Below are 14804 nucleotides of genomic sequence, written 5' to 3' on the forward strand. Positions count from 1 at the left end.
GACTGAGTTATCATAAAAATTTAATTTAGAATGGCAAAAGAGTCTGTTTGTTTTTTTGGCAATATATACTTAATTCTCATAACAGGAGTGTGGCATTTTTTCCCTAAACAATAAATTCAGTCTCTCTCATACCTCATTCATTCATTCATTCATTCATTCACTCATTCAACAAAAGTATATTGATGTCTTATTATGAAATAGGCAGTGTTCCAGGTGCTCAAGTTACAAAATAGAATCCAAACCCTCTAGAAACTCACAGCGTGATAGGGTATATAAAGACAGGTAAAATACTCTACCATATGGGAAACACTGTATAAACTTACGTGAAGGGATAAAGTGACTAATTGTACATAAAGAAATTACATAAGACTTTTTACCAAAAAGCAAAAAAGAAGAAGAAAGAAAAATCAAGTAAACACAATTGGAAGAGCTGCCTTTTCAAGAATGAATATCAGCAATTCACCCTTCCTCCACACACCAATTTTCATGTTTATTAAAGATCGTGGATTCAAGCATCGAGCAGTTCCTCATTGCACTTCTGTTTCCCTTCCCAAGACATCTAATCTCAATTTCTTTAGCTGGATCTTTTTAACTCAGTATCTCTAAAAATTGCACTTATATTACTGTTTACTCATCTTTAAGTTTTTGGCATTAACTATGGACTTCTCACTATGGATGAATGAGGATTTAGTTCTCTCCTTGCTTCTCCCTAAATACAATTGAAATGCAAAATTTCAATTCCCACAGTTGTCCTAACAAAGCATTGTAATGTTATTAAAATCAATATTTCATATCTACATTATCATGATTATGTAAAGCTATACACAGTTGAGCCATGTGATTTTTTTTTTTTTTTTTTTTACTCTTGATATTCAGCTGTTGTTCTGAGATTTTACCTTATCAATTTCCTGGGGATTCACTTTACTGTCTCCCATGTTGGATCTGCTGTTACTTGGATCTATGGTTTTCTACTGCATTGGTTTCCTCTATTGGAAAAATATATCCATCATTAGTTTTCTGAGAAAGGGTATATAAATCATATGTGAAACATGTGAAATATGCCTTAACTTTGTTAATTTGATTGATAGTTTTGATTCAATATAGAATAATGGGTTAAGTGTTTCTCTACAGAATTTCAAAATTTTTTCTCCATTGTTTTCTAGTTTCCAGTGTTGCCATTAAGAAGTCTGGGTTCTTTTGGATTCTTCATATATTGTATGTGTTAGAGTTTTGAAATTTTATGATAATGAGTCTTGATGTGTATGAATTTTAATCCATTTAGCTAATTATTCAGCATACCCTTTCATTCTGGAAACTCATGCCCTTCAATTCTGGGAAATGATTATTTTTGAAGATAGCTTCCCCTCTATTTTTCCTCTATTTTCTTTTTTTCTGAAACTTATTATTCATATGTCAAACCTCCTGGATTGGCCATCTTTTTCTTTTTCAGTCCCTTTGATCTTATTCTTTCATTTCTTTGCCTATTTTCTCTTATTTCTGGAAAGTTCTACAATGCACATTGTATTGTTTCTTGACTTTTCTCACTGATTATTTAGAATTAGCTTTCTGTGGTTTATTAAACATTTCCTACAATTTGTCTACATACTTTCTACCACCCAAATCTTTTTTCTGTTGTCTCCATTTCCATTTTCTTTTTCACTTATGCCCTTTAGTTAGATTTTCACTCTCTCTCTCTCTCTCTTTTTTTTTTTAGCTAGCAAAAGTAAATGCAGGTGTTATATCTGGCATCTCTCTCCAAAAGCCCTCATCCACTTTTTAAAGAAAAGTTTGTAAAGATAAAGAAGATCTTTTATCTTAAACAATCAGTGGAAAATTGGTTGATTGATCAGGAAAGTCAGCTGAAATAAAGTACCCTAAAAAGGAGTACTTATCTGAAGATACTCTTTTAACTTAAGTCATATAATTATACATTTATCATCCAATCTATTGATTTGGGATCAATACCTTGTTTTGAGTATATATTCACTGATTTGAATCTCATATTGTCTTTCTTGCATAAACTGTCGTCATAGTGCATCATATAAGAATAATATAAGATTATTTACTTATTTAGTGATGTAAGATCTTAGGATAAGCCAAAAGAAAATTCTATACTTTAATAAATTATCTTATTTTTTTACAGGTGTATTACCTAAACAGAATTTAGCAACAATTTTTTATTATACATGTACTGCTATTTACTGAATCCTTCATGAATGGGATTAGTACCCTCCTAAAAGAGACTCCAGAAAGCTCTATTTGAGGATGCAATGAGAAGACTACCATTTATGAACCAGGAAGTAGGCCCTCACCAGACATTGAATCTGTAGTGTCTTGATCTTGGACTTCTTAGCCTTTAGAATTATAAGAAATATATTTTTATAATTTATAAACTACCTAGGTAATGGTAATTTTTTTAAACATAGCAAACTAAGACTTGTATCATTTTCAAGTCTTTGTAAAGTGTTCATCTTAGCTTTGAAGCAATGTTAACTATCTTTCTTTGTATTAGTTTATATAATATTTAATTAAACTGCATATTTGCAATAACTAGTGCAATTAAGATAAGCGATTTTGAAAATAACTATGATTATTTTTTAGTAAGCATACAACTAGACAAGTGGAAGCAGTTGTGGAGGCAACTTGTTAAAGTAGCTAATCTTGAGGTTTAGAGTGAGGAGAGTCTAAAGCAATTTGACTGGGAGGTCAGAAATGATGAGTTACAGGTCTACTGAATACAACAAAATTGGAAAGATGATCAATGAATAGATTGTCACTGGAAATTAGAATCTCTGAATTAAGATCTCTCTGACATATGGTGTGCAGTTTGTGCCACTATTGGGCAGGTAAAACTGCTTTGCATGTGACATGAAAACTCTCATATAATGAATAATAAAGAAGTTCTAACAACTTAGTAAGACTTAACTATTTATCTGACTTATTTTTCAGAAATGTACCAACTCCCTGTTTTATGATACAACAATATTTTCATTTTACCTTGTTTATTAGAATAAGAATTGATGATTAATTGCAGGGTTAAAGAAAGAGAGTGTGGTTATGGATGTAAACAGTATGTAAGTTGTTATATTTCATATAAATAATATTGATTATCTGAAAACTTCAGCTATAATTATTTTACTTTGTCTTGATTTATTAAAGTTTATAAAGAAAATTAGTATTGACATTTGGATTTGGATCAAATTATGAAAAATCAACATAAAGTAATTAGGTAAACAAGTACAATTTGATTTTTTAAGTTTTAGGAGAGAAATGAAAAACTTTTTATATACTAAGTTTTGTAATTAAGAACAGAGAAGAAAACTTATCAGCAGTATAGCTTCTGTTATAAACAGTGTGTTTGAATTCTATCTTATGGTTTGATTAGAAGTAGACAGAGAGGGCAAACTAAGAAGATACTGAAATTTATAATGTAGAAAAGAAACACAAAGATAGAGGCAGGTGGAAAGATGAGTAGAGAAATAAGTGAAAAAAAGGAAATAAATGAAAAAGTAGAGTTGACTACAACAAACATAAAATAATAACTAAGCTATTGTGGAAATAGAACAAGGGAGTTAGGCCTGGATGATGGGCTGGAGTGCTGGCCTGAGCTTCCTCAGGCCAAAGTCCAGGAATGAAGTGATCAGCTATGGAAGACTGTACACTCAAACATGGAAAATGCTTAGAAAGGATTTGATTTGATTTAGAAACACCTTCTACCCACTTCCACCAACTTAAAGTCACAATTGAAGGCAGCAGAAGTGTAATTTCATTGAAAAAGCATTCCTTGTTCTCTCTGACTGCGTTAGGATTGTTCCTAGGACCATATAGGGTAACCTGTAGATCATCGTGTGTTCCCCCTGGCCAGCTGGGAAGGGCTGGGGTTTGTCAGAGGCTGACATTTGTAGAATTAGAAAGGCTAAAGAAAGATGGGTTTTGTTATATAATGAAGGACCGGAATTAATTTAGAGGCTAGAAGGGACCCTAGAAAAGAAAGGAAAAGAAAAATAGGAACTACAAATGAGTGGATCTTTGCTATTGGTACAAATCTGGGTCACTTACAGCTGTGTTTTTCCATTTGTGTTTTGTCTGTGGACCGTGATTGCATAGTTGTCTAATAAAGGTTTCATCATCTGAATCTAACAATAGATTTCATTCTAGAATACAATTGTTATATAACAAAATTCAGTATGTTGGAGAAAAAGTCAATCAACACAGTTTTAAGCATTGTAATGTCCTTTGTTTGTAGGTAGTCAGGCATAAATGAGCATTTGTCATTTGACTCTTCTAGTGCATTTCCAGCATTTGTCATTTGACTCTTCTAGTGCCTTGGGCATGACACATCAGAGTCTGGTGTTTATCTTTTATTACCTGCCAGACCACTCTGGAAAGAGCCTCCATGGAATTCATCATCTGCAGTGTTTGTTTCAGGTATACATATAAATACATGTTGAATGCATTTGTTGGGCATATTGTGGTTTCCAAAGTCGACTTAAATAAAAAAGTGTGAGATGAATGATGAAGGGGACCTTCTGCAGGAGGTATGAAGTTAATAGTTAAAATGTTATTTACCAAAATACTGACAGTAAAGATTTTTATTATTCTATGTCATCTATTTGAGTGCCAGTATGAATAAGGGCAGCATGATTATACTTGCTTTATGTCTGCTTTGGAGAAGTTTGTGAAGAAACTCTCCTCCACTATGTATTGAGTTTATAAATATAATAAAAACTAAATTCAGAATTTGCATTAGAAAAGCTCACTTAGTTTGAACGATCATTGAAAATAACTTCATTAGGCACTGGGTTTCAGAAGCATAAGGATGCTATAAAATTCTTCTATGCCTATGTTGGTTGTTATTAAGAGCCCAATCTTTGTTTTTCTCAAAGCTTTTGTCTCATTGTAATAAAAATGCTTTGAGGTTAAGTGGCTAAAGGTGAAAACCCATTTTCAAATTATAATTGAAAAGCATGGCATTTTAGATAGTGATAGCCTCTCATCTGCTCTAGAATATATTAAAATACTCACTTGTCAACATGTAACATTTCTTGATAGTTTTTAATGTGTATGTACCCAGCTTCTACTCTTGTATTTCTGACAGACCATTCTAAAAGACTGAAATGTAGACTGGGAGGCATGCTGTGGTCAAGTCTGGGAGGATGTGGGTTTTCTTTAGATGAAGTTAAGAAAATAAACTAGAAGAAACACTACTGTTATGTGCAAAGCATAGTGGTAGAGAAATGCACTGTATTTGAAATAGTGGCATAGAGAAAATAGACATGATATCCACTCCTCCATCTAGTGGAGAAGAAAGCTGGAAGATCAAGGAATAATGGGGTCATTGCTATGTTTAATGAGTATGAGCAATGCTCATGGAGACAACAAATGTACTTTCCACAAGGAAACTAGGCAACAGTATGTGCAGCAGAGGCTCGCTGGAAAGAAGCTGTGGTTCATCAAGCAGTGTCCTGTCATTGTCTGAGACATCAAATGATGGACATGTTTGTTCAACAGAACAAGTTTATCTGAAAGTAAATTTGTAGCTGCAAATGATGGCTTTGAGAAAGTAATTAGTATGCACATCTTTACCTTTTTGAGATATTGATGTCTAACTATTCGACTTCTTCTTGGTCTAGGTTTTACTACTTGTGATCCTATGGCAAAACTGTGTTTCCTAACCGTACCTCCTACAGTTTTAGCCAAGGATCCCAGGTGACTCTTTTTTTGTGAAAACCCTTACGAGTCACAGTCTCCCAAGAGCAGTGTAGATCAATGTTGATTGGAGAATAGAAAAACCAGCAATATGGTTTTAAAGTACACGATTTTCACAGCAAGAGACAAACACTGTCTCTTGGGGAAAAGTTCCTTGATAACTGGGAGAGAACATTATATTTAATAGATGTAATGAGTAAGCCTTGGTGTCCACTTGACCCAACTCTCCACTGAATAGCTCTTGTGCTGCCCTGTGTAGAGTCATATTCTCAGGAAGAAAAAGAATGTGGGAGGTGGGAGGGAGATAGTGTGTGACATTCCATTTTCCATTAACTAGTATCTGGAAAAGGACAATGATTTTGTTCCATACCAGATGCTCTGGTAACGTGAGCAGCAGCAGCATGAGGTTAACTGCAAAAAATACAGCAGCTGAACAAAGGCTGGATAAATCAAAAGGTCAGACTGTATGTGTGAAGAAAACTCCCAGGATGATTACTTCCCCAACCTGAACAAATTCTTTAGTAGAGTCTCTTCAGTGAAAATGAATAGTTCCTAATCTTAGATTTAGTATTTCCCTAAAGAATATTTTACTGAGATTCTCTATTCAAAACAATGTCATAAAGTCATGTATCCAGCCAAACTCTTAGCAGTAGTGAACAGAAAATAGATAAAAAACAGAGTCTTATTCCCAAAAGTAGACCTTACAGGTGTATGAAGTTGCAAATTGAGGGAAATGGCAGCACATCATAATAATTAAAATCTATTTGTCAAAAGCCATGTATGAGGTACTGAGCAGAGTAATATGCCAAGTGAGTTGGGGAAGATCTGTTCTCTGCCCTGTAGATGATACTTATGCCTCAATACCTGTGAGGTAGACACAAAGGAAAACACCTGCACAGGTAGACACAAAGGGGTGATGTTTCCATATTGCAGGAAGAATGGATCCTATCTGGCTCAGACCAGAGTTTCACTCTGTTCTGCAGCCTGTGTCATCTGTGTGTGCATGCGTGCGTGTGTATGTGTGTGTGCGTGTGTGTGTGTGTTGGAGCATTAAATGCAGCTCTGTGGGAGGCCATGACTGACTTTCTAGAAGCAGGACTCAAGGCTTGAGATTCCCCTATCCCAATTTACCCTAATTTCCCTTGCTTTATGCTTCTCTGTGCAACTCTAGAAAGATTTCCTGATTCTGTTTTTATATTTTAAATGTGTTTGGTCTCTTAAAATTCAGTTTTGTTTTTAGATTCCAAGGTTTTTAGTTCATTTTATATTTGTTTTTATTTACCTCAAATCCACTTTCCTTTTTTTTTGTTTTTTGTTTTTTTGTGTTTTTTTTTTTTGAGATCTTTTTTTTTTAAATTTATTTATTTTTTATTATTTATTTATGATAGTCACACAGAGAGAGAGAGGCAGAGACACAGGCAGAGGGAGAAGCAGGCTCCATGCACCTGGAGCCCAACGTGGGATTCGATCCCGGGTCTCCAGGATCACGCCCTGGGCCAAAGGCAGGCGCTAAACCTCTGCGCCACCCAGGGATCCCTAAAATCCACTTTCCTTTATGTACGTCTCTTGAGGTTAAAAATTAGGTCTGTGTTTCATATGTAGTGGTTAAGAGTATATTCCTTGAAAACGGAAGGCCTGTGTTTTAATCTTGGCTCTACTACTTATTAACTGGGTGAGATGGGACAAATTATTGGATTTCTCTGTGCTTCATTTGGATGTTAATATTATCGACTGGAAGAGATTTTGTAAAGAGATTAAATGAGTTAATATGTGTTCAGTGCTTAGAATAGTGCCTAGAACATAGTGAATAACAGGAATTATTCATCATATATACTTTATTATGTTGTAGATGACCAGTAATAACTCCCCTAAGTTTTCATTTTTATAGCCTTGAAGAGTTTTGCACTTTTTCTTTTACACAGTAGAATTTTATTTGCCTTTCTATATGATAATGATAACAATTCTATGTGGTATACATTTATATAAATAAACACATATTGATCCACTTCTAGCCCATTAATATTTTCCTAGGGACAGTGACTAGAACTATATTTAGTATTCCAGCCATAGCACATCATATTTTTCTAAAAGATGGAACACCTTTTGCTGTCACATTTAAAATCTTCTTTTTGATGAAGCCCAATATTTTTATCTGCAACAGCCTATTGGCTGATATCTTCACTGACAGTTCTATAATGTTTTTGGATCTTACTTCACACTGTATTATAGAACCAATTGCCATAAATATATATCATATACTATATGCATATTTAAATTTTTCTACAAATCTTTTCTCACCTTTGAAGCTTTGAAGCTTTTGTGTTGCTTTTCTGCCTATCACCAAGCCTTCAAAAATTACTTTGAACCTATTTAGGGACAAAAATCTTCATTTCTCTGGAAAATATGGAAATTTCTTTTTCAATAAAAAAAGAAAGCCAGTACTAGCACCAAGCTCAGGGAATTGACCAAATATTTGATCCTTAATTATTTTAGCTTCGTTTGTTATTTAGCTTCGTATTGTGAAAATAACATGCTGTTAGATATTTATAAAATCACTATTTTCCTTCTCTGAAACTATTGGCTATGCACAATTTTCTCATATGAAATGTTCTGTTACAGATTTTGCATTGCCTTACCTCCAGAGGTGAGATTTGCTCTAGGCTTGTTGCTGCTGTTGCATATTTTGTCATCTTCTTGGAAACAGAAGTGAGATTCAGAGCTCTTCACATCATTTACATTGTGGGAACAGCCGCCATCATTTACATTGTGACATTTCTTTCACATAGGAGCTCTTTATAACGATAGTTTTCCTATATTCTTGGGTGAGGGTGGAGATATAGGTGGAACAGTGTCCCATCTAACCTACCGACTTGGCTTGAGGTTATTTTATTACAAAAGTGGTGTCTCTGGTGGAAGATCTGGAAAGTATCTGAATCATTTCTGACATTTGACTGTCTAACCCCTCCACAGATGTGCTTGAGGATGAGAAACCTGACAAGTTTCCAAATAGCCCATCCCAGTTTTAGACATTCTATTAAGTAAAATTTGGATTCTCTGTAACTTCCAAGAAATTTACCTGTATTTACCTTTCTGTGCTTAGTTTTTACCTCCAAAGGCAGGGATGCTACTGAACTCTATACTGAACTGTGAAGTTAAAAAGAAAACGTTTGAATTTCTTGCTGCCTTTTATATAAAACTGCTCAGTATTTAGTTTTTAGGCAACATTTTTAGTTTTCAGTGTTTCTTTTTGCCTGTAACCAATGTAAGTAGGATGGGAAAAAATGGAAGAAGAGTTTCCAACTACACGTTTGGACTCTGCTACTTTCTAGGTGTGAAGTCAGAGGAGTTACTGCAACTTTCAGAGGCTCAGCTGCTTCATCAGGAAGATGGTTCTAGTAGTAGCTTCCTCATGTATAGTATACCTATGCCCACTATCATGTATTATATTTATTTTCCATGGAACAATAAGTAGCTCATCTTTATTTCTCTTAGAGCATCCAGACCTATGACTGGCCTCTCGTAGATATTCACTAAGTATTTGTTAAGTAAATGAGTGAATTTCATACAAAGGATGGCCCCAGTAGTCACCTGTCAACAAGGGGTATGAATGTACTGTATCTATTCCCTTCAATTTCTACTTTTGGTATATTTCAAAATGTGTCTAGTACCAATCAATATTGACACATTAAATCATCACTAAAAACAATTCTTAAAAAAACTTATATTAGAAAATAAGCCATTATAAGAGTTATTTGTAGTAGTAAGAAATAAGTCTTTCTGAAAATATTTGCTTGTTAAAAATCTAAAGGTTAGACGGAAACAGAGGACTCTTCTTGTTTTTTAAGTTTTCCATCTTACTTTATGAGGTTCTGACCTTTGAATTTTTACTTTGAAGATTGTTACATTTTTAATAAAGAAAAAATTATAACAAAAATCTCCAGAGAGTCCATGTATTTAGATGGAACTTCCTAAAATGCAATGCAGTTTAAGGATTAAAACTCTTTAAAAATATACAGATGAAGGTCTAGTGTTGGGGATAAGTAGATCTGTTGGTAAAGTCTTCCTAAAAGTGTCTCACTTTTTTTTAAAGTTTGGAAATGGTGCTCATTTGGGTCCTTGTCTTTAATGATCTCAGGGACTCTGATTTAATATAAGACTAAAATAACTTTGCAGAAACAACCTGGTTGAAAGAGTGAATCACTTACTAGACCATGAAGAAGTGTTCTAAATTTTCAAATAAGTTTCCAAATGATGCTTATTTATCTGGTTGGTGAACTAGAGAACTAAAAGGAAAATACTTCAGACAGATCTTGAGTAGGATAAACAACAGATTAAAATCGAAGAAAACATATTTAATTACCAAGACAATAGAAAACTGATATTTTGTAGTTTTGGTTCCTTTTTATTTCTTTTATACTGTTCCTTAATATTTAGAAAATTCTTTTGAAATATCAGCATGTTTTAATTATACTATGAGGAAACAGAAAATAAGAGTTTGTCTTAAAGGGAATAATTATAACCTTGAAAATAAGGTGTGGCTTTGAGGTTAAATACAGTGAAAAAATATTGAAGGAAAGGTAGCATTAATGGCAAAAAGGAACAGAGTCATTGTGGAGCATCTTATTATCAGCAGAGCTTCTTTTTCTCTTTGCTCTTCTTGAGAAAACTAAAGGAGTCCATGTAATAAAAAGTGTTTTGATTACATCAACCAATTGAATTACCATCAGGTCCTTTTGGACATCCAAAAATATTTAATTTTGAATCATTTATGAAGGAAAGATCTGAGTCAAAATTTCCTTCTGGCCTTATATTTCAACATGGTAGGCATTGGTTGTATTCATTTATTAAAAAATATTTACTGAATTCCTATTTTATTCTAGTCAATATACTCAGCTCAATGATACATCTAAAATGCTACCTTCTAGGGCGCTCCAATTTGTTGACTGGGTTCTTCTTATCAGTCTTTCCTGATTTCATTTTCTATTCCATCTATCTTGGATTCCATATTTCATTATTTTAGTCTTCCTTGTCAATATCTCCAACCTATTTTTTGTCATTGTCTTCCTAAGTTTGTATTCTCACAAAACCTCAATCCTGAGTTTTTCACATCTCTGAAAGAGTTTTGCTGGAGAAAAAATTATTTACCCTTGCAGATTGATGCCACTATAACTTAAAAGTCTCCAATTTCTATGGGGCACTCAACATTTTTTTCCCCGAGTTGATTTTTTTCACATTCTCTGCTATGAAAAATGGCAAACCATTTCCATTCTCTCTAAATTTTTAGTTTTCCATATTTCTACTGTCTGAGCACCTCCCACCTAGAAGAGAAAACTGGAAGTTCCATAACTGACTACCTTTCTATAGATAAAGATGAGGGTTTAAAATTAGTTTCACATTCAGATTCTGCCACTTACTGGGTGAACTTAATGATCCATTCTGTCATCTGAAAAGCACTCATTAAATGTTGACAATTTCCTCCTTCCTCTCCTCTTAATTTTCCTTTCCTCCTTAAGTTTTCTCTTCTTGCTTTCTTCTAGCATTATGTCTTCTTTTCTTCCTCTTATAGAGGAGGATATATTAAGGTTAATCCCTTCATTGCAACTCTAGTTTCCATCTTTTCTGCTTGAATTCAGGAACCTCACTTTATCCTTTTTCTTTCTCTCTTCAACATCTTTATTAACTCCTTTCTTCTTTTTTTTTTAAGATTTTATTTATTTATTCATGAGAGACACACAGAGAGAGGCAGAGACACAGGCAGAAGGAGAAGCTCCCCACAGGGAGCCTGATGCAGGACTTGATCCCAGGACTCCAGGATCATGACCTGAGCCAAAGGCAGACGCTCAACCAGTGAGTCACCCAGGTGTCTCTATTAACTCCTTTCATTAAGCATTTAAATGTGTGTCTGTTCTTCCTAAAAGCAACATGAGCTTTCTTAGACCTCTATGTACTTCTCCAGTGGTCATTGTCTGTCTCCTCCTTTACTTTTGAGTTATATGTCCTGACTGTCTCCACTTAGCAGTAGAGAACATTCCTGGTGTGCTTATCATGTGTAGACCCTGGATTAAGCACCTCTCATTCCTCCCCAAATCACTGCAGTCTGGCTGCTGCTCACATTCTTCTACTGAACCTGCCTTTACCAATGCCTCTAGTGACCTGGGTCACAAAATACAATGCACTGGTCTTAATACCAACCTTGTTTATCATTTCAGTAGTGGGCCTATTGGTGCTCCCTTCTTTTAAGACAGCTTTATCTCTTGCTATCAGTGAAACCACTCTGCCCCAACTTTTTCTTTCCCTTTCTCATCATTTTTTTCTCTGATTACTTTTTGGGACTTCATTCCTATATTTACTTATTAGATATTGTTGTTTCCCAGTTCTATCTTGTTCTCTTATTTTCTCAATCTCTGCTCTTTCTCTTAATGATTCTAAGCACTTTCAGGAGTTTTCTTTCCTTCCATTTTATCTTTTGGGTTCTGACCCACATGGCCAATGCTTGCTGGATGCTTTCAGATGACACAATTATCATACATTCCATGCACTCAAAACAGAACTTAGCAACTCATCTCTCAGGTCTCCTCCTCATTCTGGGTTCCCAAGTCAGAAACCTGACTATCACCTTTGACCCTCTATCTCTTGCACTTCCTATATCAAGTCAATCTCCAAACTGCCAAATTTACTTCCCAAATATATCTGTAGTATGCTCATTTTCACCATCCTTACAGCCATTACCATAGTCTGATCAATATGATCTCTATCCTAGATTGCCCAAGTGCATTTTGGGTTATAAGTAGTTCCATGTTTTATAGCTGCAGTGATTATTATTATTATTTAAAGATTTTATTTATTTATTCATGATAGAGAGAGGCAGAGACACAGGCAGAGGGAGAAGCAGGCTCCATGCAGGGAGCCCGACACGGGACTCGAACCCGGGTCTCCAGGATCGCGCTCTGGGCCAAAGGCAGGCGCTAAACCGCTGAGCCACCCGGGGATCCCCAGCTGCAGTGATTATTAATTCTAGAAGAACACCTAAATATATTCTTGGCACTTAAGGAACCATAATAGTTAGGCTAATCATTGCCTTTTGGTTGTGAGTCAGAGGAATGATAAAACTGGTTTTGCATGGATGGAGATAAAGTTTGTGCATAAAAATGGCCAGCTACGGAATCTGCAGGGGTCAGTGAGACTGGCCTTTGCAGAGCCTCAGAGAATACTAATTTAATTTTTTTATGAAGGTGATGCAAAATTGTGAAAGTATCCCAAGCAGAGAAATAATAAGACCAAAACTGTGATTTAAAGATGCACCGTGGTGGGGTGCCTCAGTGGGCCCGTCTGCGTCTGTTAAGTGTCTGCCTTCCGCTCAGGTCACGATTCCTGGGTCCTAGGATGGAGCCCCGAGTCTGTCCGGCTTCCTGCTCAGCGGGGGAGTCTATTTCTCCCTCTCCCTCTGCTCCTGCCTGTCTGCTCACTCACTCTCTCAAATAAATAAATAGCATTTTTTTTTTTTTTGAAAATAAAGAAGTACCCTGGGTAGTACCCTGAAGGATGGGTAGAAGTGGAGAATGGAGGGAGAACCACAATGTAACTATTGTGGTAATCCAGGTGACAAAAATAGGAAATGTAAGCATTCATTTTTAAATGGTGAATTTACTGAGTAGAACTACCACAATGTATTTAACTCTTCCCACTTCATTGTGTGCTGCTTTCAAGTTTCTATCATAACAAAGGTGGCATTGGACACACATATAACTTTATATATTTTGTATTATATTCTTAGAACAAATTGCCAGAAGAAGAAATAGTGGTAAATCAGTATGGATATTTTTAGATTAGTTGACGTAAGTTTGCACTGTGTTCTTTGAAGTGTCTCTTCTATAAATATTTTGAATACATTTTCCCCCCTTTTTCTTTGAAGAGCACACTTTAAGGAAACTGAAGGCACTTTCATATTCTTTTACATTTGGTAATCATTGATACTTTTTTCCCATTATTTCTAACAGAGGTTAAAACTTGATAAGATTCTTTTTGGCTTACTCTCTTTGTCACACACCCTTATCATTAATGAAATCAGAATGTTTAGTAGATCCATTAATGATTATGCCTCAGACTATAGCCAGTATATAAGGGTAAAACAAAGGTTTTTAAAGTATTGATATTAAAAAGGTGGCCATTAGACAAAATGAAAAGCAAATGAGTAAGTCAGTGATATTTAGAATCTAAATAACACCGGTTAATACATGGAACGGAAACTTATTAGGTCAAATTAGGGTCTAAATTTAATGGTTGGCAGGATCCCTTTAGGTGAAGCCTCTTTTAGTTAATTTGATCAAGCCACTGACTTGAAATGCAAAGTGACAAACTTATACTAAACCATATAACAGCTTTCAAAAAGAAACAATGTGATGAGGAAAACATGAATTGTGAAAAATTCTTGTGATATGAAACATTCTTTAAGGCCAGTCCCATGTATGAGACAAAGGAGTCCTCTAATGGGATGATAGCAGAAACATTTCTGAAGTGAGAAAAGCTTCTCCGTTGGAAATGTCAAATCAAGTCAGGATCAACCTGTTGTTGTAGAATTTTGAGATTGTCTAAATTAAGCATGAATTAGATTTGCATATTTATGTTATGCTATCAAAATGAAATTGAATATCTGTGCTTATGCTTGTGGTTCTTCCAACCTGGTTTACTTCACCTCTATCTTCAGCTTAAGTGTCCTTTCTTCTTTTTAAAGCTTGGCCTAGTTTCCCTGGCTGTCTGAAGACTATTTGTAAAATAGTCTGCCTGTTTAATAATAGCGGTGCTATAGAGTCTAAGCATGAGTATATAGGTCACAGCACCCTCTCTGAGGACCCTCAGACTGCTTGACATACCCTAATGTCTCTGAGAGGTTCCTCTAGTTTATCGTTCAGAATCTAGAGCTGTTTATTTTTATTTTAAGATTTTATTTATTTATTCAGGAGAGACACACAGAGAGAGGCAGAGACATAGGCAGAGGGAGAAGCAGGCTCCATGCAGGGAGCCCCATGTGGGACTCCATCCAAGGACCCCAGGATCACGACATGAACGGAAGGCACATGCTCAACCACTGAGCCACC

The 14804-nt window shown here is 35.2% G+C and overlaps 1 protein-coding gene across 1 annotated transcript in view; it reads left to right on the plus strand.

Moving 5' to 3' along the window:
• Positions 1 to 4397: 4397 nt before the first annotated feature.
• Positions 4398 to 14804, plus strand: part of LGSN (lengsin, lens protein with glutamine synthetase domain) — a 29988-nt gene continuing 19581 nt past the window's right edge. The window contains exon 1 of the mRNA XM_041766683.1: positions 4398 to 4538. Coding sequence (XP_041622617.1) covers positions 4509 to 4538 — 30 coding nt within the window. The 5' untranslated portion in view covers positions 4398 to 4508. The remainder of the gene's footprint in view (positions 4539 to 14804) is intronic.

Source organism: Vulpes lagopus, chromosome 1 (genome assembly GCF_018345385.1).
Source record: "Vulpes lagopus strain Blue_001 chromosome 1, ASM1834538v1, whole genome shotgun sequence".
Lineage (NCBI taxonomy): Eukaryota > Metazoa > Chordata > Mammalia > Carnivora > Canidae > Vulpes > Vulpes lagopus.